Genomic DNA, 26,837 nt, shown 5'->3' on the forward strand with positions numbered 1-26,837 from the left:
TCCTCTTCTTTCCCGCCCCGCGCGCGCGCGCCAGAGCGCGCTCCCGCGCCAACCGCCTCTCCCGCGGGCGCGCGCGCGCGCGCGCTTGCGCGCGGCGGAGTCGCGAGACTGGCGGCGGCCACGTAGCGCTGCGGCGGCGGCGGCGGCGGAGGAGGAGGAGGCGGCGGAGGAGGAGGGGAGCGAGCGGGAGCCGCGGCCCCGGCGGCGGGGCCTGGGCCGGAGCCCGGGGCAGCGGCCACTGCGAGAGCCGCGGTCGGCGGCAGAGGGGGCCGAGCGGAGGGACAGCAGAGGGAGGGCCCCGGCCGCCCTGCCCTCCGCCCTCCCGCCTCGCCTCCTTCACCACCACCACCACCCTCCCTCCCTCCGCCGCCTCGCCCGTGCTCCCCCCCCCCCTCCTCTCCCGTCCTCTCGCCGCCCGGCATGGAAGGCGGCGGGGGTGGCCCTGCGGGGATCGGCCTGGGTGAGTGCGGGCCGCCCGCTCGGTTGGGGATCCCCTTCCCCGTTCTCCTCGGGCCTGGCGGCAGCCGCCGAACAGCGCTAGGCCCAGCCCGGGGGTGGGTGACGGAGGGAGCGGGGTAGAGCCGCCTCCCGGCCTGGAAAGCAGCGGGATTGGGGGGGGAGGGAGGGTGTAAGCGCCGAGCCCGGCCCCCCGGCGGGAGCAGGGTGCGGGCCCGGGGGAGCCCCCCGCGGGAGGAGGGGAGCGGGCGGCGGAGGAATGCTGCCGGAGGGCCGGGGGACCTGCCCCGGCTCCTGGTGCTTCCCGCTGGGAAGAGGCTGTGCCACCTGCCTGGGGGAGGGGAGGGAAGGTGAGCCGCGCTTGGAGCCAGCGAGGGGGAGTCCTGCTGCCTTCCCACCCCTCCCTTCCCTCCTGCCGTGGCCTTCCAGCCGCCTCCCGGCAGCGGTGGCACGGGGGTGCGGGGACACCGGCAGCCCTCTCCTTCCTCCTTGTCACTTGCGGAGGGTGCAGCCGCGGCGGCGCACGGTCCGCGGTTGGGAACGCGGTTCTTGAATGCTTCTGGGGCTGGAGTTGTCACTGGGTAGGTGAGGAAACGCGGTGTTACCTTCTAACTGCTGCGGGTTCAAGGTCTAGGTGCGTGAAGGGGAAAAATCGTGTAAAAACCTGGTGTTCTATCTCTTCCTTAGTCTTTTACTTAGGTACCTTCCCCTTTGCTCACAGGACAGATGTAGTGGTACGTGCGCCCTAGGCTTTGGGGTTTTGTTTTGATTTTTAACTACCTTCTGTGCAACTTTGGGTCCTGTGGGTGTCTCGGTGCACGTATTGTTAGAATGAGAAGATTTGCTTCAAGATAGCCTATCTCTTTGGTCTTAATAGTAATTATGTAAGTATCTTTAATCACAACAGAGTTTTGGCATCTTGTGCAGCAGCAGTGATTGAAGTCAAAGCGAGGGAAGTGCTGTAGACATAAAGGATGTGAGGAATGTGCATTTTTATCTTTCCAGGGGATGACCTGAGAGGTATTGTTCTGGGAATGGCAACTGGCACATGCTTTGTTGACAGTGGTGTATGCGCGGTGAATCAAGAGAAGGACGGTGCGGGATGTGTGTGTGCGCTGCATAAAGGAGGTGTAACGTGTGAGCATTGATTTGTGAAGCCTGGGCTGGTGCACCTTGATTTGCCACTGTGCTGACTGGCTGCAGCATGATTGTTCCCTGCTGGAAGTTGGGGGCTCTTCCTCTGGAGGTGGCTGGTGGGTATTAGCGAGATGTGCCTTGTAGACATGGGGCTGTGGATGCTGCTGGTGTTAAAAGGGCTGTGGAGTTGCAAAACGTCATTTTAAAAGGAGCTAGAGTTCGATGGAAACATAATTTACATCCTTTACATGCATCTGGTGGTCTCATCGGTATCTATTTGAAACCCCTTTATCTGTCTTTCTACCTGCCTGAAAGATGTATTTTTTCCTGCTTTGTAGAGGTTAATCAGTCACTTGCAATACGGGTGGTTTGCTGAATGAGTGAAAAGCCCCATCCCTGTCCCAGGCAACCAGTGCTTAAATTGAGATATTAATAATCAAGTGGAGATATAGAGTAAACTCACAATGTAAACGTGTAGTTGAGGGGTAGAAATTTTGCGAGCTGTTTCAGAGAGTGTGTGTGAAAGAAAAGTGCAAAATCCTGAAGGCTTTTAATTTCTCTAACTAAGCAATTGCACTTAATAGGATGTCAGAGACTTAATTTTATCTAGTATTCGGTGGCTCGTATCTACAGGTCCTTCAGGTTTAGTTGCAGGAACTGAGATTGGGGAAGATCAGTAAATGTTTCAAGACTTAGGATTTGTATTCTTTGTAAAGAAACTTTTCAAATATTTACATGCTCAAAAGAGAATTTGGCATTTTAACTATTACGAATTTGTTTTAAAGGACTTAAATTATGATGTTGTTATTTCTTCTTATCTAATACTGATACAGGAAGCCTTTAACTGATGTTTTCTGGAGAGTAAACTCTTCAGGAGTTTTGTATGAATGGTTAGGTGTATATATAGGGGCTAAACTACAAAAGCAGTTTGTCAGGTCCTGGTGCAAGTGCAAGATATTGGGATGTTCTGGTTTTATTCTCTTTGCTGGAATCATAGAACATGGAAGTTTCAGGCTTAGAGGTGCAATTTCATCTACAAATGGGAAGTCTTTATAGGTACAAGAAGTTGCTTGTAGGTCAAACATACTGTTTCTGGTGTCATACCACCCAGAGGTGTCTATGTAAGAACGACTCGGGAAGAGACCTTTGAGTTGGTCCAGCTGCATTAAATAGATATTTTCTGTAAGCAAGATCCCATCTTCCAGTCTTGGTTCTCCCATCTTCCAGTCTTGGTTCTCCCATCTTCCAGTCTTGGTTCTCCCATCTTCCAGTCTTGGTTCTCCCATCTTCCAGTCTTGGTTCTCCCATCTTCCAGTCTTGGTTCTCCCATCTTCCAGTCTTGGTTCTCCCATCTTCCAGTCTTGGTTCTCCCATCTTCCAGTCTTGGTTCTCCCATCTTCCAGTCTTGGATCTCCTGTGTCATATCAGTGCCTAATGGAAGAGCAGTGTACCAATAGTGTATTTGGCTGGCACAGGTATATTTAAGGTGGTTACAAAACTGTGTCATCTGTGACCTATTTCTCTGTGGCACTCTTCTTATCAAAGAACAGATTTCTTTCTGACCCCACAATAAAGAGAGATATAATTGGAAGGAAGTGCCAACTGATTGAGAAGATGGAGATACTCTCTAACAACCCCATTCTGTGCTTTGTTATTGTATTAGGATATCTTATAACCATTCTCTTACTTGGTTAAATTCCTACAGCACAGAGCAGCTGATCTCTTAATGTATCCTGCTGTGACACAGCTCTCTCCCTACCAGATCCAGAGCTTGGCTTCTTGTTCTTGAAGTTGCAAACTCTGTTTAAACACCTACCCTTAGAAGCCAGTAAAGCGTGAGTAAAATGACACACCGGACCATAGCCCGTGTTGGGTCTTTGCAGGATCTTCGTTTCCAGTGTTCTGGAAAGTGGGTGGGGTTTGCTTAGAACTCTCAAGTAGAATTCATGCAGCTCATAAGTAATGAAATCATAACAGACTTTCCCAGCACAGGTGAAACCTTCATTACAACCTAAGCTTCTAGTATCTCATTTCCACATTACCTGCGTAAAAGCTTCATTTTCCAAGTGATCTCCAACGGGTGATTTTGACGTTGCTCCTCCCTCCTGAAAAACAATTGCATAGGGAGTGAAACTCTGGCAGTAGCTCTGGTGCCAGCAGCTTAAACTCATTAACACAAGCAGCTTGCATTAGTTTCCTTGACACTTTCAGACACCCTTCCCTGAGGAGGTTTCAGACTGGTAGTTTTCACTCTAGAGAAACATTTAGCTATGCTAAGCAACTACCAGCACTTTGTGCTCCGTCCCTCTCTTGTGTATTTCTAAGTTTTGAAACTTGATTCTTTCAGTGGAGAAGTGGTTTTAGGAATGTAATATGGAAGAGAGGGCTTGCTTGAAGGTTACTGGAGTTAGGATCCGTCTTAACATTGAGACAAAACCTGTGAAGCCAATTTCATTCCATCCCAGGTACTACATGCAAGTGAGCAGCAAGTTTTTCAGCTGGAATTTTGGAGGGGTATTTGTGGTAGCACTGTGAAGACAGACAGCCTGGTAGGATAAGCTAGTAGAGTTGTTCTGATTTGACAAGCAGAAGGTTTTATAGTCAACAGTTTACAGACAAGCATCCATTGATCCACATCCCTTTTTTTATGGGAATGTTGTACACAAACAGTCACAAATATTTAAGTTGGAGCCCGGCTGAATCTTGCAGGTGCAGAAAGCTCACTAGGACTTGGCTTTTCTGGCTCGCTGGTCTGGTGGAAGACAGTACAAATCTGTTCTGAGCACCACAGTTGCTCACAGGTCATGCTTATTTAAGCCTTTTTAGTGCTTATGTGATGAAAAGGGAATTACAGAATGTGTCTTAATAGTGTTGTCTGCAGACAAATCACACACGGTGACAACTATGAATTTTAATGGGAGAAAGTAGATTCTTCCTAGCGAAAAGCCTGATTGCTGTTAGTGTCCACTGCCCCAGCACGGAGCAGTTACTGGGAATTAGCTGTGTCACCGGGGTATTTCTGGGCCTTTGCCAAGCAGGAGTATTTAAGTTTTCCAGTTGATGCAGAGATTTTTTTTGCCACATATGTTTTAAAGCAGCAGCTCTCCTTCTGCTCGGATTTCTGTAGGTTTTCTGGTTCTATCCTTTCTAACACTGTTTCATACAATGATGGGAGCTCTATCCTTGAGTCCAGTAATTCTCCCTTTTTATTTCTCTTCCAGGCTAGCAAATCTGAGGTGTTTCTCCCAAAAGATGGGCTCAGATGCATTGCCATTCCTCAGTATATTTTGTATGCTTTCTCATTGGAGTCAGTTCTCCAAGTTCCCTACTAAGTGCCATGCACTGTGCTTAGATTTCCCATGTTTTAACTGCATGTCACTTGATGAGGGGCTCACATTGGGATAGGTGTTGAATGCACTGTGACACCAGTAGGCTTGACAATGAAAATACAAGTTGTGGTCTGTACATGTGACTCCAGAAGCCTTTAGCAAGGATGGAAACGTATCATCCTAATAAATCTTCATGTCATGTAATAGTGAAAATGGCTGCTGAGAATCTCCAGTTTGCTTTATTGTAACGTGCATGTCTTGAATCATTCATTTCACACTCACTAGCTGCAGGACAAAATCTGTTTGAGGAGATGCCGTGCTGACTGCAGTGTGAAGGGCTCAGACAAATCAGGCCCTGAATGAAATGGCAACTTCTTGCCAGGCAGTTTTGGTTGAACACACACCTGGTTGCGCTTCCCTTCCTCTCCTTCCACCTTTCTAAATTCATTCTGATGCTTCTGGTTTCCTGTTTGGTGTCCCCTCACCTTACTCTTTCTTTATTACACTGTTTTCTACTGCCTTTTTTAGGGTTGTTTCCTAAAATAGTGTGTTTTCTTTTCTCTCTTTTAGATTTTCATAGTTTTTCCTCTAACCTTCAGATTTCTTTATGAAGGATCCCACCTTCTACTTAGCCTGTGCTTCTCTTATCCCACGCTCCAAGCCCTTTAAATTCAGTCAGTAAGATGAAGTGAATTATCCCTGCTGTCGGTGGACACTCTTTTTCCCTTCTCACCCTCCCTTTGCACAAATAACCCCAATCTTACTGAGATTCTTACTGAGATGCTGTTCCTTGCCTCGCTTAGGAAGTTAAGTAATTGTTGTTCCTTCTTGAAAAGAGGGAATAAAAAGGGTTTGGCTGGTTCTTCTTCAATCTTGAAGCGTTTTCCCCCTCATTCCTGGCTGCTGTAAAGACAGCATCTCACTGCTGAGACCTGGAATTCGTGTGCCACTAAGTGCTGCCGTGGTTCGTGTGGCACTTTGTTCAGACCTTTGCCAAGTGGATTTGACTTGAGGCCTCTAACACTGATACTACTGTTCTTCAAGAGAAATCTTTGAGTTTGGGTTATAATATGCTGGTAGTAGTGATGAAATTGCTCCGTGAGCTGGTTCAGAGAACTGATCCAGCTGAAAAATTATCCCAAGGAATGGTTATTTTCCAGGCAGACTGATTTCCCAAGGCATCTTGCCTTGCAACCATAAGAATGCTGGTATTGGCATATAAATAGGGAAAGTGTACTCCTTTGGCAGCCACGCAGCCTTAGATCAGATTAAAATGAACAAGTAACTTTGGCCTCAACTGATAATTGTCCTCACTTTGCCCAGAAGGAAGTTTAAATGCAAAGCAGAGATAAGATGTCCAGAGCTGCATGATGAATTAGAGGAAAAACTGGGAATAGAATCCACTGTATCGGTGGGAAGAGTATTTATGCTTGAGAATCACAGCTTTTAAGACCTGCGGAGGTTGAAGTGAACTCCTGTTGTGGAACAGTGCCTGTCCTGATCACGCATGGACTTGCTGAGCAGCTTTCAATCTCCACGTCTAACTGTGCTACCTCCAGGGAGAACGCTGACTGTAGTTTCTACTTGCAGAGGTAGGGTATGTGCAGGCAGGAGTTCCACTGCTGTATTGTTACTTGTTTAGTATTTCTTAGTAGCTGGTAAATCTGTGTGTTGTTAAATGTGCTTTGTTAAATTCTGTAAATATCAGAACAGTGAGATGCTCTGTTTTCCCAAAAGTTTCCATTGTGCATCTAAAACTCTGTGTGTATTGTTTGAGAAGATTCGGGAGCTCAAAACAAAGATGGTAATTGGTATCGGGAGATAACCATACCAAACAGTTACACCGGGTTTACAGGAGCGTTGTGACATTGTGCAAGAAGAAACACAATAGTAGAGTTTTGGTATTGGCACATTTAGACTTTGTCAACAGTAGATTACCTAAACCTCTGCTGGTGCTTTGTGCATGCATGAACACACACCTCATCCTTGTACTAACCACAAGGCTGGGCTTCATCCCAGCAGTGCTTGGCAATGCAGTAGTTAAAACGCTGCTCGAAGTTACAAAACAAACTCTCCAGGCGAATGCAGGTGTGTTTTTGTGGGCAGTGTGAGAGGAGGAGGCACTAAGAGAAGCCCAGGGAAGGAAGGGAAGGGAAGGAAGGCTCCTTGTGCTGATTTAACAGGATGAGTGTGGCACGTCCTGCTCCCAGCTGGTGCATCCACCACTGAGCAGAGGGTAGTCGGGCGGCTTTTTTGTTGCTATGGAGCTTTATCCAAACTTCTTGCTGGTTTCAAAATCAAAATGATCTAGTGTGTAAAGAGCTCTGCCTGAAAACATGGAGAGGGTTTAAACCTATCCGTAAGCACATTCCAATGATGTGAGAAGAACAAACTTGATTTTGGAGAGATCAAATTCACGCTTCAGGAAGCCAAAGAAGATTTTGCTATTTAAAATCTTTTTTTTTTTTTATAATTACATACCACTCTCAGCAAAATCCCAAAATATTTAGGGGTTTTTTTCTTTAGGATAAACTGGTCATCTGGAAATGAATCAAAATGGTCTTTAAAAACTCCAGTGAACTGTGACTGAGAGACTCTGTAAAGTGTGTGTGTGTAACATCACGCTTTTGGCTCAGATGTTGATATATTTCATTATGTAGTATATGCAGTGTAAAAGAGAAATGCTCCAGGAGCACATTATGTGCTGGGCTGTGTGTGTAGTACAGGCTGGCCAACACAAAGCTGTAAGCAAAGAACTGAGTTTTCTTAAACTGAACCCTAGTGACGTGGTTTCGTGGGTGGACTCGGCAGTCCCGGGGTAAAGGTTGGACTTGATGATCTTAAAGGGTTTTTCCAACCTGGTTGATTCTATGGTTCTGTATTAAAAATACAAAACTTGGTTGTTCCCTCCATTCTACATACTTCAAAGGTCTCCTTTAGGGCTTGCTAGGAGAGGAGGGAAATATTCTAGGATTCTGGATACAAAAGTGCTGTCAGTTTAAACAGAGGAGAAACCTTTCCTCCAGAACAAACATCCCAGGTGGAAGTTCTACCTGTCAGCTTGGCTTTGCAGACAGACCATTTACATTTTGTTTCTCTCTCAGCTGATCTCCATTTACATATTCAAAGGCACGGATCCACATCGAGGGCCTCTTGCTCCACTCCTCCTCCCTGGGAAGCAAAATGCTAACTTTAGGGAAACACAAGTGGAGATCTCGATGATAGATTTCCTTTTTGTTTCCATCTGCCTTTGTGTGTAGCCTCCATGGTTAGTGCAGTCATTTGCAACCTTAGAGTAAGTTAGTGATGTTTAATAAGAAGTGTCAGTGCATGAATATTAATGGATGGTTTAAAATCTTAGTGCAGTTTTTTACTAGTCTTCGAGATACGTGAGCAGGTAATGGTGAAAGGAAGAGTTTTTAAAGCAAAAGGGAATCTTGCTGCTGAACGAGAAGAAAACTGGGCAATAAAAAGTGATTTGCAACAAGGAGTAGGCTGATGGGTGAAACAATTGCCCTTCAGTATCTTGGCAGTGGGTAGTTTTGAGCTTCTGGCACATGCTGTGATGAGTGTACAAATTCGAAGGGACAGATGATGTGTTAATGTGGTCATATAAAGCTTTTTTGTTTCATAGATGTGTCTTCAAGTTATCAAACATAAAAGTAATACACGGAAAAGGTGCATACATGTGAATGACGACTGTTGAGTGCTAACTACCTGGGTTTGGTTTAATCTTGCTTTCAGTTTCTTGCTCTGAAAGAGATGGGAGACAACAATAGATTTGAATACAAGGAAGTTCCTAATTCAGTCAAAGGAGTTGAATTTTTATATATTTAAGGTAGTAGGAAGGGCTTAGACTTTTAGTTTGAGTGTATCTCATTGTGTACTAGAGCTGCTTTCAAGATGCTTCTGCTTAGTGAAAGAAAACTGTTGAGGTTTATGGTTCTCATATCTAAACCTAGTTGATCGGCAATAGAAAGCCTTAGGCTTATAGCAAAAGCTGGGGGTTTCTAATGCTGCAGAATTCCACAATGGTGAAGTCCTCGACTGGAGATAATGCTTGAAAAAAATCCAGGTTCCCAGCTCTGGAAACCACTGCTTTGAAAGCCTTTGTCCCTCAAGCCAGATTTCTAGGTACAGCCAAAGAATTCAGCTGAAGAAATGGAAAAAGCCTGCAAGTTTTTGATCCTGGTTTTTGTGTTTTAGCTGCAGGATATTCTCCAAGGCGTTTTTCTGGAATTGGGAATACGCTCTGCTTCATTTTCCATTAGACTGTTAAATACTTACAGGCAAATAGCCAGCTCCACACAGTGCAAATACGTTGCCTGCTTAGTTAGCAAGATACCTATCATAGGTTATGTTAGGAATGGTCAAAAACAATAAGTGGAAGACGGGACAGTCTAGATGCTGCCCTGCATCTTCAGGCTTTCATGTATCACCTCGTCAAACATGCTTCTGCCCTTGGAGAATGGACCAGGATGTATTCACTCTCCACTCTTTTGTTTCCCTGCCAAGCCTTGCTGCAACACTTGCAGTCCCTGCCAGCGTTGTTGGGGTTTATGATGTGCATATCGCTTTGCTGAGTTGTACCGAGGCGAATCCATTTGGGCCAGAGGTACCCAAACGTGTGGCATAGCTTCAGTTCCAGCAGCAGACAAGCCCCAGTGCCACACACCCCTGCACGGCTCATCTTTTCTATGAGTTGGTGGGAAGATCGGTTTCCAGAGAACTGAAGAGAGTGATGATTTTTGTTTTTCACAGGGATTGGGAATGCTGTTTCCAAATAGCCTCTTGCCATGTGTACACCGTATTCCCAAAGTCTGTGTCAGCTGCGCAAAACTGTCCTGACACAGCAGATAGGATCACTCTTCCCTCCTTTCCTTTGTAGCTCCACTAAGTGGGAACCTGTTAGAGATACCATCTCCTCGGTGGGTGTTACAAGCTGTCCCTGGGTGTCTTGCAGATGGCAGAGCAGATCGTTAGTAGCAGGCAGTGGTTTTAGTTTGCATTTACATGGGCAAAGGCAGCCTTGAGTACTTGCCATAGAAATGCAAAACCCGGGAGGATGTGCTGACTGTGGCTCTGTCTGAGAGAAAACTTGCCACTTAAAAACATATTTTCAGGGGTTTTGCATATAAAGCAGCTGAGATGCACAAGAAAGGAGTGATTGTGCCATGATATAAATAATTCCCTCTTGTGTTATAGTCCTGATTACTATCCGCTGACATGATGTAACTTGGACCAGATGTGTTTTCCCACTAACTGGGATCGCTGTGCCTGGAATTCTGGTTCATGCACCTGTTCTTCAAACTGTGCAAGGATATTGAAGCTGCTTTTTTATGTGCTCTAAAACACTGCTCGTGTATTGAGCTGTAGGTGACTGGGCTGTTGTAGTCAAACACTGTATTGTCACACTGCAGTCTCTAGTTCTTTCTTGCTGATACGCTGTTCGGAATTCACATTACCTAAGGATTTCACAGAGTTGTAGTGAGAAAGCATTAATGTTTTGATCTTTTTAGGGAAAACACAGCAGAACTTTGTGTTGGGCAGTATACTTGAAGCTAAGTTGTAGCTCTGCAATGAAAATGATCTTTTTCTGAGGCGTTTTCTTGTATTTCTGCCCTGTCTGCTGATGAAATTGATAAATGAGTAACACTGATGAATATTAGCAGAAGCAAAGTGAAAAATCACACCCTTATCTCTACATTTATACTCCCCAGAATGATGCATTCTCTTATCAGCCTTTCAAAATAAACACGTGCCAGTTTATCAGTTGATCAGAGTTCTAATGCTTCTGTGTCCAAATAATGTGAGCAGTAGGTGTGAAAGCGTTTAACTCAAAAAGATGCTGCTCTTTTGCAGGGGTTGAGCTGCACTTGCATTCTGAATTCACATAGGCTTTAGCTGCACTGGAAGTTTCTTCCTGCTGAGTAGAAAGGCAACAGGGATGCTGGTTAGAAACGGGTGGTAGCCAGGCTGTAACGTGTCCCAGGTTTGGCCTAATGTTGGAGCTGTATTTCGTTAGTCCCCCCAACCTACACCCACTGCCTTACTCCTAAGTGTAGTTTCTTCAGCAACTACTTGGCTAGTTAGAAACTGGTGCATTATCTTAACTAATGTAAATTGTTTCTTTAGGCATATGGTGTTTAACTGCTTGTAAACTGTGGGCAAATCTGGTTGCCCCAGGACTTAATGGAGCTGCTGGATTGTAGCTTCCAACCAAAAGGCATTCAGGATCCTTCAGAACTTCAAGTTGTTCATGCATATGCAGAATGGCATTGCCTTTAATTATAGCACAGGTCTAAGGCTGTTCTTTTTCGAACTGTAGTCTTGTTTTATGGAAAAGAACACTTCAAGATGTTTTGAGCATCTTGAATCAATCCATGAACAATTGAACTTGGGTTTATGTGTAGTGGTCAATGCCCCTAAATGGCAGAGTGGAAAGACCTGCCCATTCTTTGCAGTGCTTCTTGTATCCATTTAAAAGCTGCTTTAAAGGGAGATCTGTCTGCTCTTAAACTGAAGAGGGGAAGAAAAAGAAGTTCTGGGGGTTTTCTCATGTGAAGCTACAGGTCTTGTGTGGTCAATTTGGGATGTTTATATATGGTGTGTGGTATTTCGATGCTGCAGCGGTAGCTGTGGCTCAGATCCACACACACTGGCTGCTGTAGACTTTTGGAGAAAGAAGTTTGATGTCTTGTGAGGTATATTAAGGTTGAGAGCACTTCTAACTGTACCAAGATGGAAGTGAAATCTAGTCCAAGTGGCTAGTAAATAAAAACAAACAGTTCTATCCTGTGCCTGTCTTGAAAGGCTGTGTTAGAACAAAGCAAGAAAATAATGGATGGGTGATAAGTTAATGCATTTTTAATGTGGGACATCGACTACTGCAATCTCTTCTCTTGTAACACTCACTTTTCATGCAAGTAGGTGAGCTGCAGGAAAGCCCCAAGTTCTTACCCTTCCTCCTCTCTTTCCCTTATGGAGTGTGTAAAACCCAAGCAAATGCCACTAATGTGTGACTTGAAGCACGGGCATTTTTAAAGGAATTTTCTGGTAGTTATGGCTATCTGGGAAGAGTCAGGAGAACTTCCAGATGTTAACTAAGTAATAAATCAATAAAGTGCTGTCTTTGTGTCAGCAGACAGATCACCCTTGTGCCTGCAATGCTTCTGCACTTGCCAACCTACAGCAAAGTGAATTAGACCAGAGTCTGACGATCTTCAGAGCTAGTGTTGATAACTTTTCTATGGGCAGCAATTAAAATGGTTTAAAATAAGAAATAAAACATCAGGCCACTGTCACATCGGCCAGAAGTGGCAGGAGTGCCCCAAGTGCTGCTTCTGTCCTTTCATGGAGCCACCAGAAACATCCAGAGTGAGTGATTCAGTGACCATCTGTGTAGGCTGTGCTGGGGTCGGTGGCTCACAGGGAGTTTTGAGGTGCAGAAATGACTGTGCAACCACTCCGCTTGGTACCAAAGCTGGGAGAAGCTGCTTTTATCTTGTACATCAGTGTCTGCTTCTGGTGGGTGCTTGCCAGGAGTCAAACCCTCCAGCCTTGGCACAGGTTAGATGAAGATGCCAGGCAGCCAGTCCCTCTCTTAGGGCAAACTGAGGACTTGGAATTTGAAGCCATTAACCTCTGAGTACATTGCACTTGGGCTTTGTGATTTCAAGGCATCTCCTGAGTCAGAGTTGGGGCAGGTAATTGCACTCAGTGCAATCTGCTACAAACGGTTCTATTTTTAGGACAGATAATGTGAAGAAATGCGGTTTTGCTTTAGAAGCAGCAAAAGCATCGTATGAAGTGTTGCTCCCACGTACACGTGCTTCCTCCACCTACACATCTGTCTGCAAGTTGGTTGTACTTTGTTTTCTGGGTTTGAGCCTATAATATTTCATAGAATTATAGAATGGTTTGGGTTGAAGGGACCTTAAAGCTCATCCAGTTCCAGCCCCCTGCCCCGGGCAGGGACACCTTCCACTAGAGCAGGTTGCTCCAAGCCCCTGTGTCCAACCTGGCCTTGAACACTGCCAGGGATGGGGCAGCCACAGCTTCTCTGGGCACCCTGTGCCAGCGCCTCAGCACCCTCACAGGGAACAGCTTCTGCCTTAGATCCAACCTGAACTCCCCCTGTTCCAGTTTGGACCCATCACCCCTTGTCCTATCACTCCAGTCCCTGATGAAGGTCCCTCTCCAGCATCCTTGTAGCCCCCTTCAGACACTGGAAGCTGCTCTGAGGTCTCCACGCAGCTTCTCTTCTCCAGGCTGAACAGCCCCAATGTTCTCAGCTTGTAGGCTTGCAGGACTTCCTGGTATGATCTTTGATTACAGTGTTGCGTGTAGCTCACAAGCTCATCCTGTGCTCCTAATACAGTTACTCCTCAGGTTTAGGTCTTGATAAGCTTCAAAAACTGCTTTTAAACTGTGTGTCTTTTTCTATTTTAACCAGAACCTGCATTGCTCCCTTTAGTTGGAGGCCTGAAATTCATTGTGTGAGCTCCAGCCATCCAGCAGCTTTGAGAAAGGTGGATTCACCTTCAAAAACCAAGCAAAACCAAAAACATCCAAATGCTGCATCTTCCCTTTGGGATGAGAAACTTCCCAGAATAACCTGTGACAATATTTGGGGCAGTATTTCAAGTGCCGTCTGGGAACCACCAGCAAATCCGTGTGTGCTGTTTGTATTCCATGGCTAAGGAGGGCTTTGCTTTACAGCTGTTAACTCACGTTGTTCGAAAGCTGCAGGTCCCTTGAGGGTGGCGGGTGGTGTATTCAGAGTGAAAGTAGGTTACTGATGCTGCAGAGTGAAGTGGTTTTGAGACCAAATAGCTTTGATAACTCTGAAGAAACCCTTTTGTTGCTCTTCCTTTGAAGTGGGACTGCGTTTGTACAAAGCGGTTGGTTATACAGAATATTCCTGAACTGAGCAGAGGTGAAATGATGGCAGGGCATGGAAAGAGAGTATTTTCACATGCAGGAAACGGGGGATGAAGGTAAAACTTCCTTTTCATGACAGTTTTTGTGCTTTTCCTGGCTATCTGGTAGCAGCATTCTGACAGCCTTTCCTGATTGATTCCTGCGCCTTGTGAGAGATGCTTAATGTGCTGAGGAAATAATCAGGTATCATTTTCTACATGACACAGGGATATTTCTGAGCTGCTGAATAATTCATGAAGTTTTAAGGGAAAGGCTAACCTGGATTTCCTCATGCCCACTGCTTTCCAAGGGCCTTCTGGCTATGGGCTTGTTAATTCTGGCTTGCCATCACAACCAGTTTAGTTTATTATTTACTAGTTTTTCCATCTGAATATTACTTGTGATCACAAGCCAATGGTAACAGCCCATCTCCACGTATTTCCTGGCTCAGCTGGGTCTTGGCTTTCTTCTTCCTGCCTCACCTCTGGAGCTGGGAAGCTCCCAAGACCCTGCCGAGGGGGAGAATGCAGCAGCAGGAATAGGCTCTGCTGTTGTGGTGCTGCAGGTCTGGCTGCAGGTCACTGTCTGGCATCCTCAGGGCCCTTTTTGAGTGCATCTGGAAAGCCTGGAAAACCATTCCAGCCTGTGCTTTAATGAACTTGAAGCTGCTAATCAGGTGACTGGATGTTGGTCTGCTGCTTTCCCCAGCGTGGCTCTTCACAAAGAGCTGTAGGGCAGAGTTCAGTCTTTATTATTCAAACCGCCACGACCATTGGTAGGTTCATCTCCTGTTCAATTAAATTCACTTTAAAGGGGGAAAATTCTGGAATTTCCCCCCTTTAAATAGATGAATTTATCTATATATATATATAGATAGATAAAAATATATACTTCCCTTAGAATATATAAATTGTATCAAAACATGTTTGGCTGGAAATTAGGGCATTTGCCCCGTGGAGAGTATTTTAAGTCAGTGTGATGTGGAAGGAAATTTATCGTAAAAACCCATATCTGTGGGGCTGCTTTATGTTGGTGGCTTTTTGTTGTTGCTCCAAGAATAGCAACAATAAAAATGGCCACATGATTCTGTGCAATCCAAGCGGTTTATACCTGTCTGCTGGGTTTAGCCCAGGCTTTACAGCCTCAAGGAATTGTTCAAATTCCAGTAGTGAGAGTCCAGTTTTCTTCATATTCAGCTGCTCAATCCATCATTTTTAGTGTTAGGGCCCTTCTCTGCCTTCTAGTCAAGGGATGTCTCTTAGGCTCTGTCCTTAATTCTCTTCTGCACCCAGGTTTAGCTCAGAGTGTGTTTGGTCAGGACTTGCATTTCTGATTTGATCAGCACAGCCTAAATCTTGGCTTGCTGTTGCAATACCGTGCTCCCAAAATGTAATTGTCCTGGTGAAAAACAGATGTGAGAGATTGATTACTTGTATTCAGTCGAGATCACGTGGCATTTTTTACAAGAGGAAGTAACAGTGTCCTGGTCAAATTCCAACTTGGATAACTGCAAGCGAAATTTAGATGGGCAAGTGTCATATTGTTTGGCTACTGCACTGAGGAAGAAGTAGCTGGGGGAAGGGAGAAGGAGGAGACAAAAGAATAAGTGCTTTAAATCAGGAGGCTGCGTGAGGGATCTCTGAGGTGGAAACGAGCAGGGGACACGGTGTTCTTAATGTGATTTAGTGCTGCGAGTTGAAAATGGCTCCATTGAAATTCTTCATGCATATCTACATTAATGGAACGTTGTTCAGTGGAATATGTCCTCTGTCTGGGGAAGGATGGGCTCCCTTTGGGAGATCCATCCCTTGCAGTGGTCAAGACCAGGTTGGATGCAGTCTTGGGTGACATGGTTTAGTGCAAGGTGTCCCTGCCCATGGCAGGGAGATTGGAACTAGATGAACTTAAGGACCTTTCCAACCCTAACTGTTCTATGATACAGGAGGAGAAGAGGTGTTTCTGTGTAGGTATGCACCTTGTTTGATGGAGAGGTGTATGGGAGTAGAGCAGTTTTGGGGCTACCTGTGCGCTTAAGAGTCCAGGAGAAGCCCACCTTGGTTCAGCGTTGGGGCAGGTGGTGGTGGACAATAGTCATTGCCTTGAGTTCCATATCCCAGGAGTCCAGTAGCAGTTCTGGTCCCTGCAAAAGGTGCACTTATTTGTGTCTAAAACTGCCAGTTTTGCTTGAGACAGTGCTATGGGACAGTCCACCCCCAGCAGATACAGATACCATACCCTGTGTCATACCCCAGTTGTACAAACTCAGAACAATTAGCTGATGATTTTAGGGCTTAATTTTTAATTGACTTTGTTTTCTCTGTTGTCTTTTCTAGATACAATGTTCAACGGTTCATTGGCAACTTTCTCCAGAAGAATAATTACTCCTGCTCTGCTCTTGCCATAATACCAGAATCCTGTGACCTACACGTCAGTGCTCAACACCTGCAGAGAATCCTATTTTGTTCATTCTGTGTAGATGGAACAGGCATCGGTCTTGCGAGTCCATCCTGATTTCAAGCTGCTTACTTGGTTTTTCTGGGATTAAAGGTGCTCAATGAATCAGGGCCCCCCAAATGAGTCAAACAGCCAATTCATGCCAACAGTTGGTTGAAAACTGTGCGGCGCATGTAGCAGGGATGGCGCAAGAGGACAGTCGCCGTGGTCAAGTGCCACCTACCTTTTATCATGGTGCCAGCCAGGAACTTGATCTGTCCACCAAAGTATACAAGAGAGAGTCAGGAAGTCCTTACTCTGTGTTGGTGGACAGCAAAATGAGTAAACCACATCTCCATGAAAGAGAGGAGCAGCCATATTTCAGGGAGAACAGATCGGTAGGAGAGGTCCGGGCTGTGAAAGAAGATAGAGAAAACTCTGACGACTCTGAGGAGGAAGAAGAGGAGGAAGATGAAGTGACTTACAAAAGGGAGCAGATTATAGTAGAGGTAAACCTTAACAACCAAACATTAAATGTATCAAAAGGGGAGAAGGGTGTCCCCTCCCAGTCCAAAGAGACTGCTGTTCTTAAGACCAGCAGTGAGGAAGAGGAGGGTGACAGTGGGGAAGAGGCCACTGAAGACAGTAATGATGATGAGGAAAATGAGAGGCAGAAGAAAAAAGAGAAAAGAGTGGAAAAAGTTAGTGTTGCACAAAGGAGAACAAGGAGAGCTGCATCTGCTGCAGCAGCCACAACTTCCCCATCACCCAGAACTACAAGGGGTCGTAGAAAGAGTGTGGAGCCCCCCAAGCGTAAGAAGAAAGCTGCAAAGGAGCCCAAGGCACCTGTGCAGAAATCAAAGTGTGAAGAGAAGGAGACTTTAACCTGTGAGAAGTGCCCCAGGGTGTTTAACACACGCTGGTACCTGGAGAAGCACATGAACGTCACTCACAGGCGCATGCAGATCTGCGACAAATGTGGGAAGAAATTTGTTCTAGAAAGTGAGCTGTCCCTTCACCAGCAAACAGACTGTGAAAAAAATATCCAGGTAGGTTTGCTCACCTGCTTGCCAGATTTCCAAACCTTCTGTCGTGCCCTGGATACAGCTAGTGGACACTTCAGAGGGGGAAATCTTTTGCGCACACCAGGTTCTGACCGAGACCTTGTCTCTACGTATCAACACTTTGGTGTCTTCCAAAAGAAGTAAATGGCAGGGAACAGAGTGTACAACTGCCATCTGATTTAGCAGAGTTACTCTCGTATTTAACTACGAGTTGGGGAAAACACAAAGCTACTAATGTCAGACTCAAGAAGCAAGTGCGTTTGCAGTGGAGTCCTTTGACAGGATAAACCGTCCTCCTTCAGGTGCTGAGCACCTGCAGCTATCGCTAGCTTTAATGTTCACAGTGTTTCAGTGTCCTGAAACTCAGTCACAGAGTGTGGCCAGGTAAGATTTCAAAGGGAGAGCGGAATTCTGGCATGTTGCTGGTATTGGAATTGGAATTTCATGACATACCAGAGAGGCAAGCAGGTGAGAAAGGAACTGGTGAAGTCAGGATGTGAACCGGTGTTCAAATGGAAACCCTACTGAGCTAATTGCCCACAGGTAATTGACAGTAGGTGTTCATGTGTGCATTTGGCAGTGTATGAATTCAGTGACTCAATCTGTTGAGTCTGCCCTTTCCCCAGTGTCAAAAAAAAGCTCAGTAAATCTCACTGATAATATAAAGATCTCTGGTCTTTCTCACCAGAAGATTTGCAGCTTTTAATTGGACGCAACAATGGAAGCCTGTGTTGTAATAGAACCATTTTAAAGTTTGAAGTTGTGGAAAGAGCTTCAGAGTTTCTGATTCATCTGTGGTTTGTACTTTGCTCGTAGGCATCTGTGTTCTCATGTAACTGGGGGCACTGTTGTTTTATCTGCTGATTCGAACGTGCTTTTCGTTGCCTTGTTAAACTCGGCACAGCATTGCCGTCTACTTCTGAAATGATCCCGCTGCCAGCGTGAAGCTCAGTTTCCGTGCAGCTGAAATGCTGAGAGTTTGTAGGGCAGCGAGTTCTTTGTCTGCCCAATGAGTTTTACCAGCAAGATTTAAGATTTTGTTTGTTTGCTTAAATGCTGAACTGAGTTGGGATTCATTTCCCACTGCGCGAGAGACAGTTGAAGTATCTATTGCAATTTCTCTTTGCTGTAAGACTCAAATGCAGCTCTGTATAACATTGTGCTATTTTTCCTTATGTTTCAGCTCAGAGGAGGAAGACTGAAGGAAGGAGTAGAATATAAGATAATGAGTCTTGAGCCTAGTTAGCAAAATACATCAACATTGCAGTATGTCCTTGCAGGTTTGAAATGAATACTTCACAAGTTTAGTGTAGCAGAGAACGTTGAAATGCAGATTTCAGCAATGCCCTATCATCCAGGTGGCTCTTTCACAGCATAAAATCTTTAGACTTGAAGCAGGAATTCATGAATATTTGGAACATGTGGCATAGAATGGAAAAGGAGCTGTAATCCACGCACACCCGTGCTGCTGAGGGGTTACATTCCTATGCCCCAAATTGATAGGAAAAGAACAAATTGTAGTCATTGTCTTTTCATACCCAATACAAGAAGAATCAGGTCTAGAAACCTTCCCAAATATTTCTAGTGCCAGAAGCACTGCTGGTCATCTTCAAGTTCCCACTATAAGCATGTATTCAACAATTCTTTTTGTCTCTCCTGACATTTGGAATGTGGTTCCCAGCTGCCTGCTCATTTGATTTTATCACACTTGGCAAAAGGAGTAAAGGGATATGAACATTTTACATTAATGTAGGGTTTAATATGTTAAGAGGGATATGGAGCTTTGTCTAGGAGAAAGAAATGGTTTCACTATGTAAGTGGTAATTGAGCTGATACGAACTTGGCTGGCTCCTCTCTATATTTTTCACCTAAGTGATGGGATATATCTGTTTTTCCAGGTAATTTCTGGGTTTCATCCTTTCAAAATGAGCACCTTCCCGGAATTTCTGTTGTCACCTTAGCCTCTCTCTGTACTAACTCTGTGTTCTACACTACTTGCTGCTGACCATCAATTAAATTGTAGACTGACCAATCCAAGGATTTACTTACCTTAAATCAAAGCTTTTTGATAATTTCTTAGCATTATTTTACTCTCCAGGGTTTCTTTTTTTCCTCTCAAGGGCTACAGTTTGTTCCTCACATGCCTCCACGTAGGTACTTTTAGATGCAGAGTCTCTCCTTGGCATCAGCATGGTGAGTGGGGTACCAGAGTTTCCAAGCCTACAGAGATTGAAGCACTGTAGAAGCAGCGTAACTTAGCTGTGCAGAGAAGAAACAACTCAAGTTGGCAGAAGGCACAGTATTTGCTAGTTCTGCAGTGAACAGCAGACAGCTCTCCTTACCTTGAGGGGAAGGAGGGTGATAGGGAGGCAGAAAACTGGAGATGCACCAAAAACCCCAACACCCAACATAAAATAACAAGCCACAATTCCTTTCTCTTCACGTCAAAGATGAAGATGACTCGGTGTCATCACGTCTGTCTGCTGTCAAGCTTTACAACTCGGGTATGCTGGAGTTTTCAAAGTGGTGCAAGGATTTTTGTGTCAAGTCTTTCGCAAGAACCAACTATTGGGGGAAAAAGAGACGTATGAGAGCCTGTGGATCCTGCTCATGGCTGACTTTCTGGACGTATCACAGGAGGTGTGGGAAGAGATTCAAACATTGTTTGCGTATTGTCAATTTAGACCTACAGCGCTACTGATCCATATAAATGAAGAGTCAGAACACCAGAGATGGAGGTGACAACTTGCTTTGCTGGATGAGCTGTGTGCCACACTCTCCACATGGTCAAGAGCTGCAAGAGGGAAGCTGTCTTCTGTGTAGAGCTAAAAGGAGATGAGAGAGCTCTGAGTAGTTCCTAAGGTGTTGGAGGGGTCACAGTGCTCCTGTGAAAGACAGAGCTGGACGTGCAGATGGGTTTAAAGGCAACGTGGTGGTGTTGGCCTCCTCCACCTCTGTTGGCTTCTTCCCACTTCAGGGGTTCGGCTTGCTCCCACACCAGCAGCATCAGTGCCTGTGAAGTTGTCTTCTCTGTGTTAGCTCCTTGAGGGCTGCATCCAGCTATAGATGCTGTTGTGTTTGGGAAATAAGCTCGTGCAGTGGCTGTAGTGCTCTTCAGGTGGCACCACCATGCAGTGTGTTCACATCCTCTCCAATCCTGCTTGATCTGGCTTTTCGTAGTGTAATTGTTTCAAGTCTGAAACAATAAATGTAAGCTTAATCTGAGACAGTACACAGCATTTTGACTTGGTTTGGGCTTCTTTTTGTCACGCAAGAGGATGATCCGTGGCTTAACTCCACTGACTTGAATTACTGAATCTTTCTAATTGAAAATTCCTTCTATTTGTCCCATTCATTCAGTGCGTTTCCTGTAATAAATCATTCAAGAAGCTCTGGTCCCTCCATGAACACATCAAGATTGTCCACGGATATGCAGAAAAGAAATTCTCTTGTGAGATATGTGAGAAGAAGTTCTACACCATGGCCCACGTGCGGAAACATATGGTTGGTGAGTTATTGATCAGTGCTTCTGCTGGTTCTGCCTCATAATCATAGAATAGTTCGGGTTGGAAAGGACTTTCAGATCATCCAGTTCCAAGCCCCTGCCCCGGGCAGGGACACCTTCCACTAGAGCAGGTTGCTCCAAGCCCCTGTGTCCAACCTGGCCTTGAACACTGCCAGGGATGGGGCAGCCACAGCTTCTCTGGGCACCCTGTGCCAGCGCCTCAGCACCCTCACAGGGAACAACTTCTTCCTTATATCTAACCTGAACGTCCCCTGGTTCAGTTTAAACCCATCACCCCTTGTGGTTCTTAACTCCTAATTGCTGTTTTGTGGAGAAAAACAGTAAGGCAACTTCAGTTGTCTGAGCTTTATCCTTAGCAAGTTCAGGTCTGTAGTACTGGGCAGCAAGCAAAATCTGCGTGCGTCTATGTATATACTTCGAAGCTGTTCAGTAGTTAGCACTTTCCTGCTTAGAGTTGGAGGAAAACAAATGGTTCAAGAAAAGTTTGCATTGGAATGACCCTCTCTAATGTACTGTTGTGTTGCAGCACACACAAAGGACATGCCATTTACATGTGAAACCTGTGGGAAATCATTCAAACGCAGTATGTCTCTCAAAGTACATTCCCTACAGCATTCTGGAGAGAAACCTTTCAGATGTGAGGTGAGGCAGCAACTGGTAATACATGTAGATACGGTAGCAGGAAGGTATAAACTTAGTAACGCTGTCAGTGGGGACTGTAGGTGGAAACTGAATTGACTGACTTGTAACTGAGGTGCAGTTGCATTAAAATCTGGGAAAACTCCATGGAGAGCACAGCAGAGATGCAGCCGTTCGACCTGCGATGCCTTTGGTTTGCTTTTACTGCTGGCTCTCATGTTTTTCCTCAATGAGTACACGCTGCGGCAGGATTTGAATCCTAGTGTTCTCTCAGTGTTCATAGCAAAGCCTAATGCAAATGCCATTAATCCTCCCTGTCCTGCCCAGTTACTTGAAACAGATGGCAGTGAAAAAACAAATTACTGCTGGATTTTCACTTGTGGGAAAAACTGTTGTCCTCACTGCAAAGCGTGACCTCCTTGAGATTTAAGACTCTGAATTTGCATCTCTTAAACCACATGTGTGTTGGGATGAGGGAGAGTATCTCCCTGATGCACTCACAGGCTTTTGCCATTGTTATTTTGTGCCTGCCCTGGGGAATGAGACTGAATGGGGCAGACTAACCCAGACATGTGTCTGGGGCAGATGATGTCTCAGTCATCTGATGGGGATGCTTGTGGGTATCACATGATGGAGGCAGAGGGGGTGCAGAGCCCTTCCCTTTTCCAGGGCAGGTCTGGTGGTTCACCCTGCCCACCGAATGGGGCACAACCCCGGCCGGACACCGAGTAGTAGTGGCGGTTGTGCAGCCACAGTCGTCTTGGGGACAAGACTCCTTAGGACTGGAATTGCCTCACACCGATAAATAACAGCTGTAAAGCCAGACCCATAGAGCTGCTGTTGGCTTTGCTGGGTGAGCAGAGTCCTCTAGTGGAGGCTTGCTGTAGTCCAGCAAAGCTGCAAAACCTCCAAATGACACCTTAAGCCAACAGAAGCACTTTTCTGTTGGCATAACCCTGTCTCTGCTGCCAGCAGCTGTGTCAGCTAAAGGTTGTGACTGTTCCACGCTCCTTGCCAAGGCTCCTGTGCCAGCAGACCTCTTAGCACAGCCCATATTCTACTGGCTGCATCATTTAAACCCTGTGTTTGTGTGAGGGTCTCTGTGTGTACTCGTTCAGGTATTCTTAACTCCTTAACATAGTAAATTCAAAGTGCTGTCCCCTGACTGCCTCGCTTCCTGCTATGTGATGCCTGAGTACCATGGGTTGCTGTTTTTCTGTTGCAGAACTGTGATGAGAGGTTTCAGTACAAGTACCAGCTGCGTTCTCACATGAGCATCCACATTGGGCACAAACAGTTCATGTGCCAGTGGTGTGGCAAAGACTTCAACATGAAACAGTACTTTGATGAGCACATGAAAACACACACTGGTAAGAACTAATCTAGGAAAAGCACGAGTACTTCCAGGACAAACTTTCCTGTACTTCCAGTTGTATTCCCTTTCTTGGAATTTGGGATCAAAACTGCTCTCCAACCTAGAAAATCAGACAGGAGAGGTTCATACATTATCTTACTGTTAAATCTGTAGTCCTGTGATTCACTGTGGGGGAAAATGAGCACTTAGGCTTACTTCCTTCTTACTGTGGTCTGAAGGAACCCCTTGCCAAAGCCTTGTAAAAGATTCTCATGCATCAAAATCCAAAGGTGAGAGAGGGTTTCATAAAGGCTGAGGACTGCTGTGGAGCAGCTGTGTCTGTTTGCTGAAGGCAGCAGTCACAGTAGCTTCTGTAGGCTGCAGTTTGTTTGCATAAATGTGCTGAAGTGTAAGTATTAGCAGATGTTCTGTGCCTAACTTGATTGCTGGATCTGTGCTTGCAGGAGAGAAGCCCTTTATCTGTGAAATCTGTGGGAAGAGCTTCACCAGCCGCCCAAACATGAAGAGGCACCGCAGAACTCACACGGGGGAGAAGCCCTACCCGTGTGACGTGTGTGGCCAGCGATTTCGCTTCTCCAACATGCTCAAGGCACACAAGGAGAAGTGCTTCCGTGTCACCAGCCCCGTCAACGTGTCAGCTGCTGTCCAGATCCCACTGTCCACGACTTCTCCTGCCACCACAGTCCCTGCTGTAGTGAACACACCCACCGCCCCAACTCCGCCTATCAACCTGAACCCAGTCAGCACGCTTCCTCCGCGCCCCATTCCGCACCCCTATTCACACCTTCACCTACATCCTCATCCTCACCATCCACATCACCTCCCGGTGCCCCCAGTCCCTCATTTACCCCCTCCTCCAGCTCTTTTTAAGAGTGAGCCTTTAAATCACAGAGGCCAGAGTGAGGACAACTTTCTGCGACACCTGGCAGAAAAGAACAGTTCAGCACAGCACCACTAACGTCTCTGCTTCCTGCCAGCTATTTCCCCATTTTATGCACATGGAAACATGCCCTCGTGGAAGTACAAGAGGGTTAGTTGGTGAGGATCTTTGTCTTTCTCTTAGCCCCAGCACATGGTCCTGATTTTATCCCTTGAATCAGTTACCAACCGAGGAAATCCTGTTTCGGATCAGCAGTGCTCCTTTGAACCTGGGACCCAACAGGACTTAAACCCCATTTGCTTGCGTTTTACTGGTGACTTTTCTAAATTTCAGATACTGAGACTGGTGGAATTTTCTAATTTCATATCAGCTGATGAGGTATGCTTGCTTTTATATCCTGGACTTCTCCTCAAAGAGGAGACAGGCCTGGTTTTCCTTTGTACTAATCGGAAAGGCTGTGAGATTAATACAGAGCATTAATTGTATCACTGTGTATCGTAATGGATTCTTTTCAGCTTTTGGGGCCGGCTATGGAGTGAGCCAGCCACGTATCACAGTATATTTGAGCATTATAAAGAAAGACACAAAAATGTCTTGTTTGTGTAGCTCTCCTAACACACTCTTTATTTTACTACAGAAATTATTTTAGAGGTTTTTGTATAGACCTATTTAGTAGTCTGTTTCTAAAATGAAATGTATTTCAATAAGCGGTGTAATTTTTTCAGTGTAGCTGGACCTATGTTGTATAATAGATAAATTTTTATAATCATCAAAATGTGATTCTTAAAAAGATGCATATAGCTTCTAGAGTTAAAGTTATTCTTACAACCATACAACTTAAAAGGTGCTTCAGAGAAGAAAGGAACCCAAGAGGTCTCTGGAAAGGTTGCCTCCAAAGCGATGGTGATTTAAAGGACTTTAAGTAATTTATTTTAGTAGAGCTTTTTTCTTTCTCTTTTTAAACCTTATGTTTCCCTTTTCACAGTTTTGGACAAGGACATTGGGATATGCCATATTCCCACTGCACAAGTTTTCTTAGGAGGTGTGAGATGGGTTAGAAAAGGAGCCCCTTACACATAGGGACCTGCTACTTTGGGAATAGAGAGTCACAAGAGAACGGGAGGTGTGACAGCAGAGACTACATCAAGTACCTCAAGTCAGCCAAGCATCTTTTCTCTTGAGGAGAGCCGGGTTTAGTGGCTTTTCATGGTATGATTTTAAGTTGGGGATCACATCCAATGCTGCTCTTCAGATTGCTTTTTGGAATTCCTAGAGTTGTTAGGAGAGGGGAATGAAGGGAGATCATAAAATGGGGTGTTTCTGACTGCTTGATTGTAAGAGTGAGAAGAGAAGTTTGAATGAGACGATGGTGTTTCAGTTGCATTGTTAAGAAAATGCTGGTAGCACTGTATGTACCATGTGAAGCTCTATCCCATAAATGTAATGTGCATAAAATGATGGGATGATTTCTAGGGGTCGTAGTCATACTTATGGCAAAGCCAAGTTTTACAGTTGTAGGATAGGAAACTTTGAATTGTAGGCATGTCACTGTTTCATAATCCCGGGAGGCAATGAGGGGGAAATGACAGGTTTAGTGCAGGGATGGTGGGCTGGAATGCCAAATGTATCTGTTTTAACCAGTGAGTAGCTGTTATTTTTTCAGGTTTGTATTTCTCTTCAACTAAAACTAAATATAGCAGCATTATGCAATCTAGGAACTTGTTGCCACCTTCACTGAAGACAGAGGCCCAAGGCAATGTACTGTAAGTCCTCTTTTCCTTAAAATTCCTACTTTTCCGTGCTGCTTTTTGCATTAAAACCCACCAAACTGTACATCCAGAGATCCTCACAGGCCAGATGTCAAACTTGTTCTGCTTGGTAATGAACTGGGGGGGTTTGTGGCTGATGGGATTCTTCCTAGTGTTACTTCCTCACGGTTAATGCTATGAAGTGTTTTGAAACACCAGGTCCTCTGTTGAGAATTAGCTTCTTGGGTGATGTTCTGTTCTTCACTATTTTCTACCACCTTATCATTCATGTTGGGGGTTTTTTTCCATAACAAGCATAGGAAATTTTAGGACCTAGAAAGGGCGATTTGTGCCCAACAAACCTCCTCAGTTTTGACTGAGCTGAAACCCCTGAAAAATAAAGCAATGGGGTTTCTTTAAATGTTTTCTCTATCATATTTATATACACCCTCTTACCTTCTAAAAGCAAAAGCCAGTTATGGAACTGAATTCCCACTCATGATCATGATGATGACTGTTGTATTTACTGTGGCTGGTCCGCCCCGGAGGTTCTATGCATTCCACGTCACCTTCGCAACCTACGTTTCTGTTGTGCCACTATTTTCTGGTCAGGCCTGTTATGAACTGATTTTTAAATGCTAAAAAAAAAAAGAAAATAATAATAATAATCTTGGTAAATGGATTGTATTCCAGTTTTGCAAAATAATTTTTCTTCTCAATAAATTTCCAGTATTAGGCTGCTATTCAGAATTCCAAAATCTGGGACAGTTTTGTTCTATTATTTAGTTCACAGCAATGATACACTTTGTATTTTCTTTCCCTTCTGAGACTTCCCAACTTCCTTTCTGTGGAAGAAGATTAAACTAGCAAGCCTACTTAGTAGTCTGTCAGGATGTGACATGATGTCAACAGATTCTCCTCATTATCTGGGACAAACATAGCGAGAGCTGACAATACTGGGCTAAATGTGTTGCAATGTGATAGCTTAGAAAGTCCCTATTTCAGCAAGAAAAGGAAAACGGGCGTTACAAAAGGCAGAGGAAATTCAAGGATGAGATTTGCTGTGGCTTCTGCTTAAACGTGCATTGCTCTGCGCACCTCCTGCAGAGTTTGTGCAACGCTATGGAACGTATGCCAATGTGTTTATGACTTTCTGCTCATGTTGACAAACTAAGCATGATGGTTTGTATCAGCTTGTCTGTATTGAGTAATTAATGGGGTTGGTTTGTGGTGTTAAAATACTTCCTTCAAGAAGAGCAAAGACAAATTATACTAACTGTACCTCTTCATCAGGGACTGCGGTGATAGGACAAGGGGTGATGGGTTCA

At 45.1% G+C, this 26,837-nt stretch overlaps 1 protein-coding gene across 1 annotated transcript; it reads left to right on the forward strand.

Annotated features, from left to right (window-relative positions):
* Positions 1-26,267, forward strand: ZNF652 (zinc finger protein 652). The gene is made up of 6 exons (XM_030508762.1): positions 1-460; positions 16,178-17,326; positions 20,702-20,849; positions 21,394-21,509; positions 22,732-22,876; positions 23,325-26,267. Exons 2-6 carry the CDS (start codon positions 16,418-16,420, stop codon positions 23,837-23,839), a joined length of 1,833 nt encoding a protein of 610 aa, XP_030364622.1. The 5' UTR covers positions 1-460; positions 16,178-16,417; the 3' UTR covers positions 23,840-26,267.
* Positions 26,268-26,837: the final 570 nt, after the last annotated feature.

Source organism: Strigops habroptila, chromosome 19, assembly GCF_004027225.2.
Source record: "Strigops habroptila isolate Jane chromosome 19, bStrHab1.2.pri, whole genome shotgun sequence".
Classification (NCBI taxonomy): domain Eukaryota; kingdom Metazoa; phylum Chordata; class Aves; order Psittaciformes; family Psittacidae; genus Strigops; species Strigops habroptila.

Coding starts and splice junctions, on each gene's coding strand:
- ZNF652 (XM_030508762.1), top strand. CDS start 16,418: ATGAGTCAAACAGCCAATTCATGCCAACAGTTGGTTGAAAACTGTGCG. Junction 17,327..20,701: donor ACTGTGAAAAAAATATCCAG/GTAGGTTTGCTC, acceptor CCATTCATTCAG/TGCGTTTCCTGTAATAAATC. Junction 21,510..22,731: donor AGAAACCTTTCAGATGTGAG/GTGAGGCAGCAA, acceptor TTTCTGTTGCAG/AACTGTGATGAGAGGTTTCA.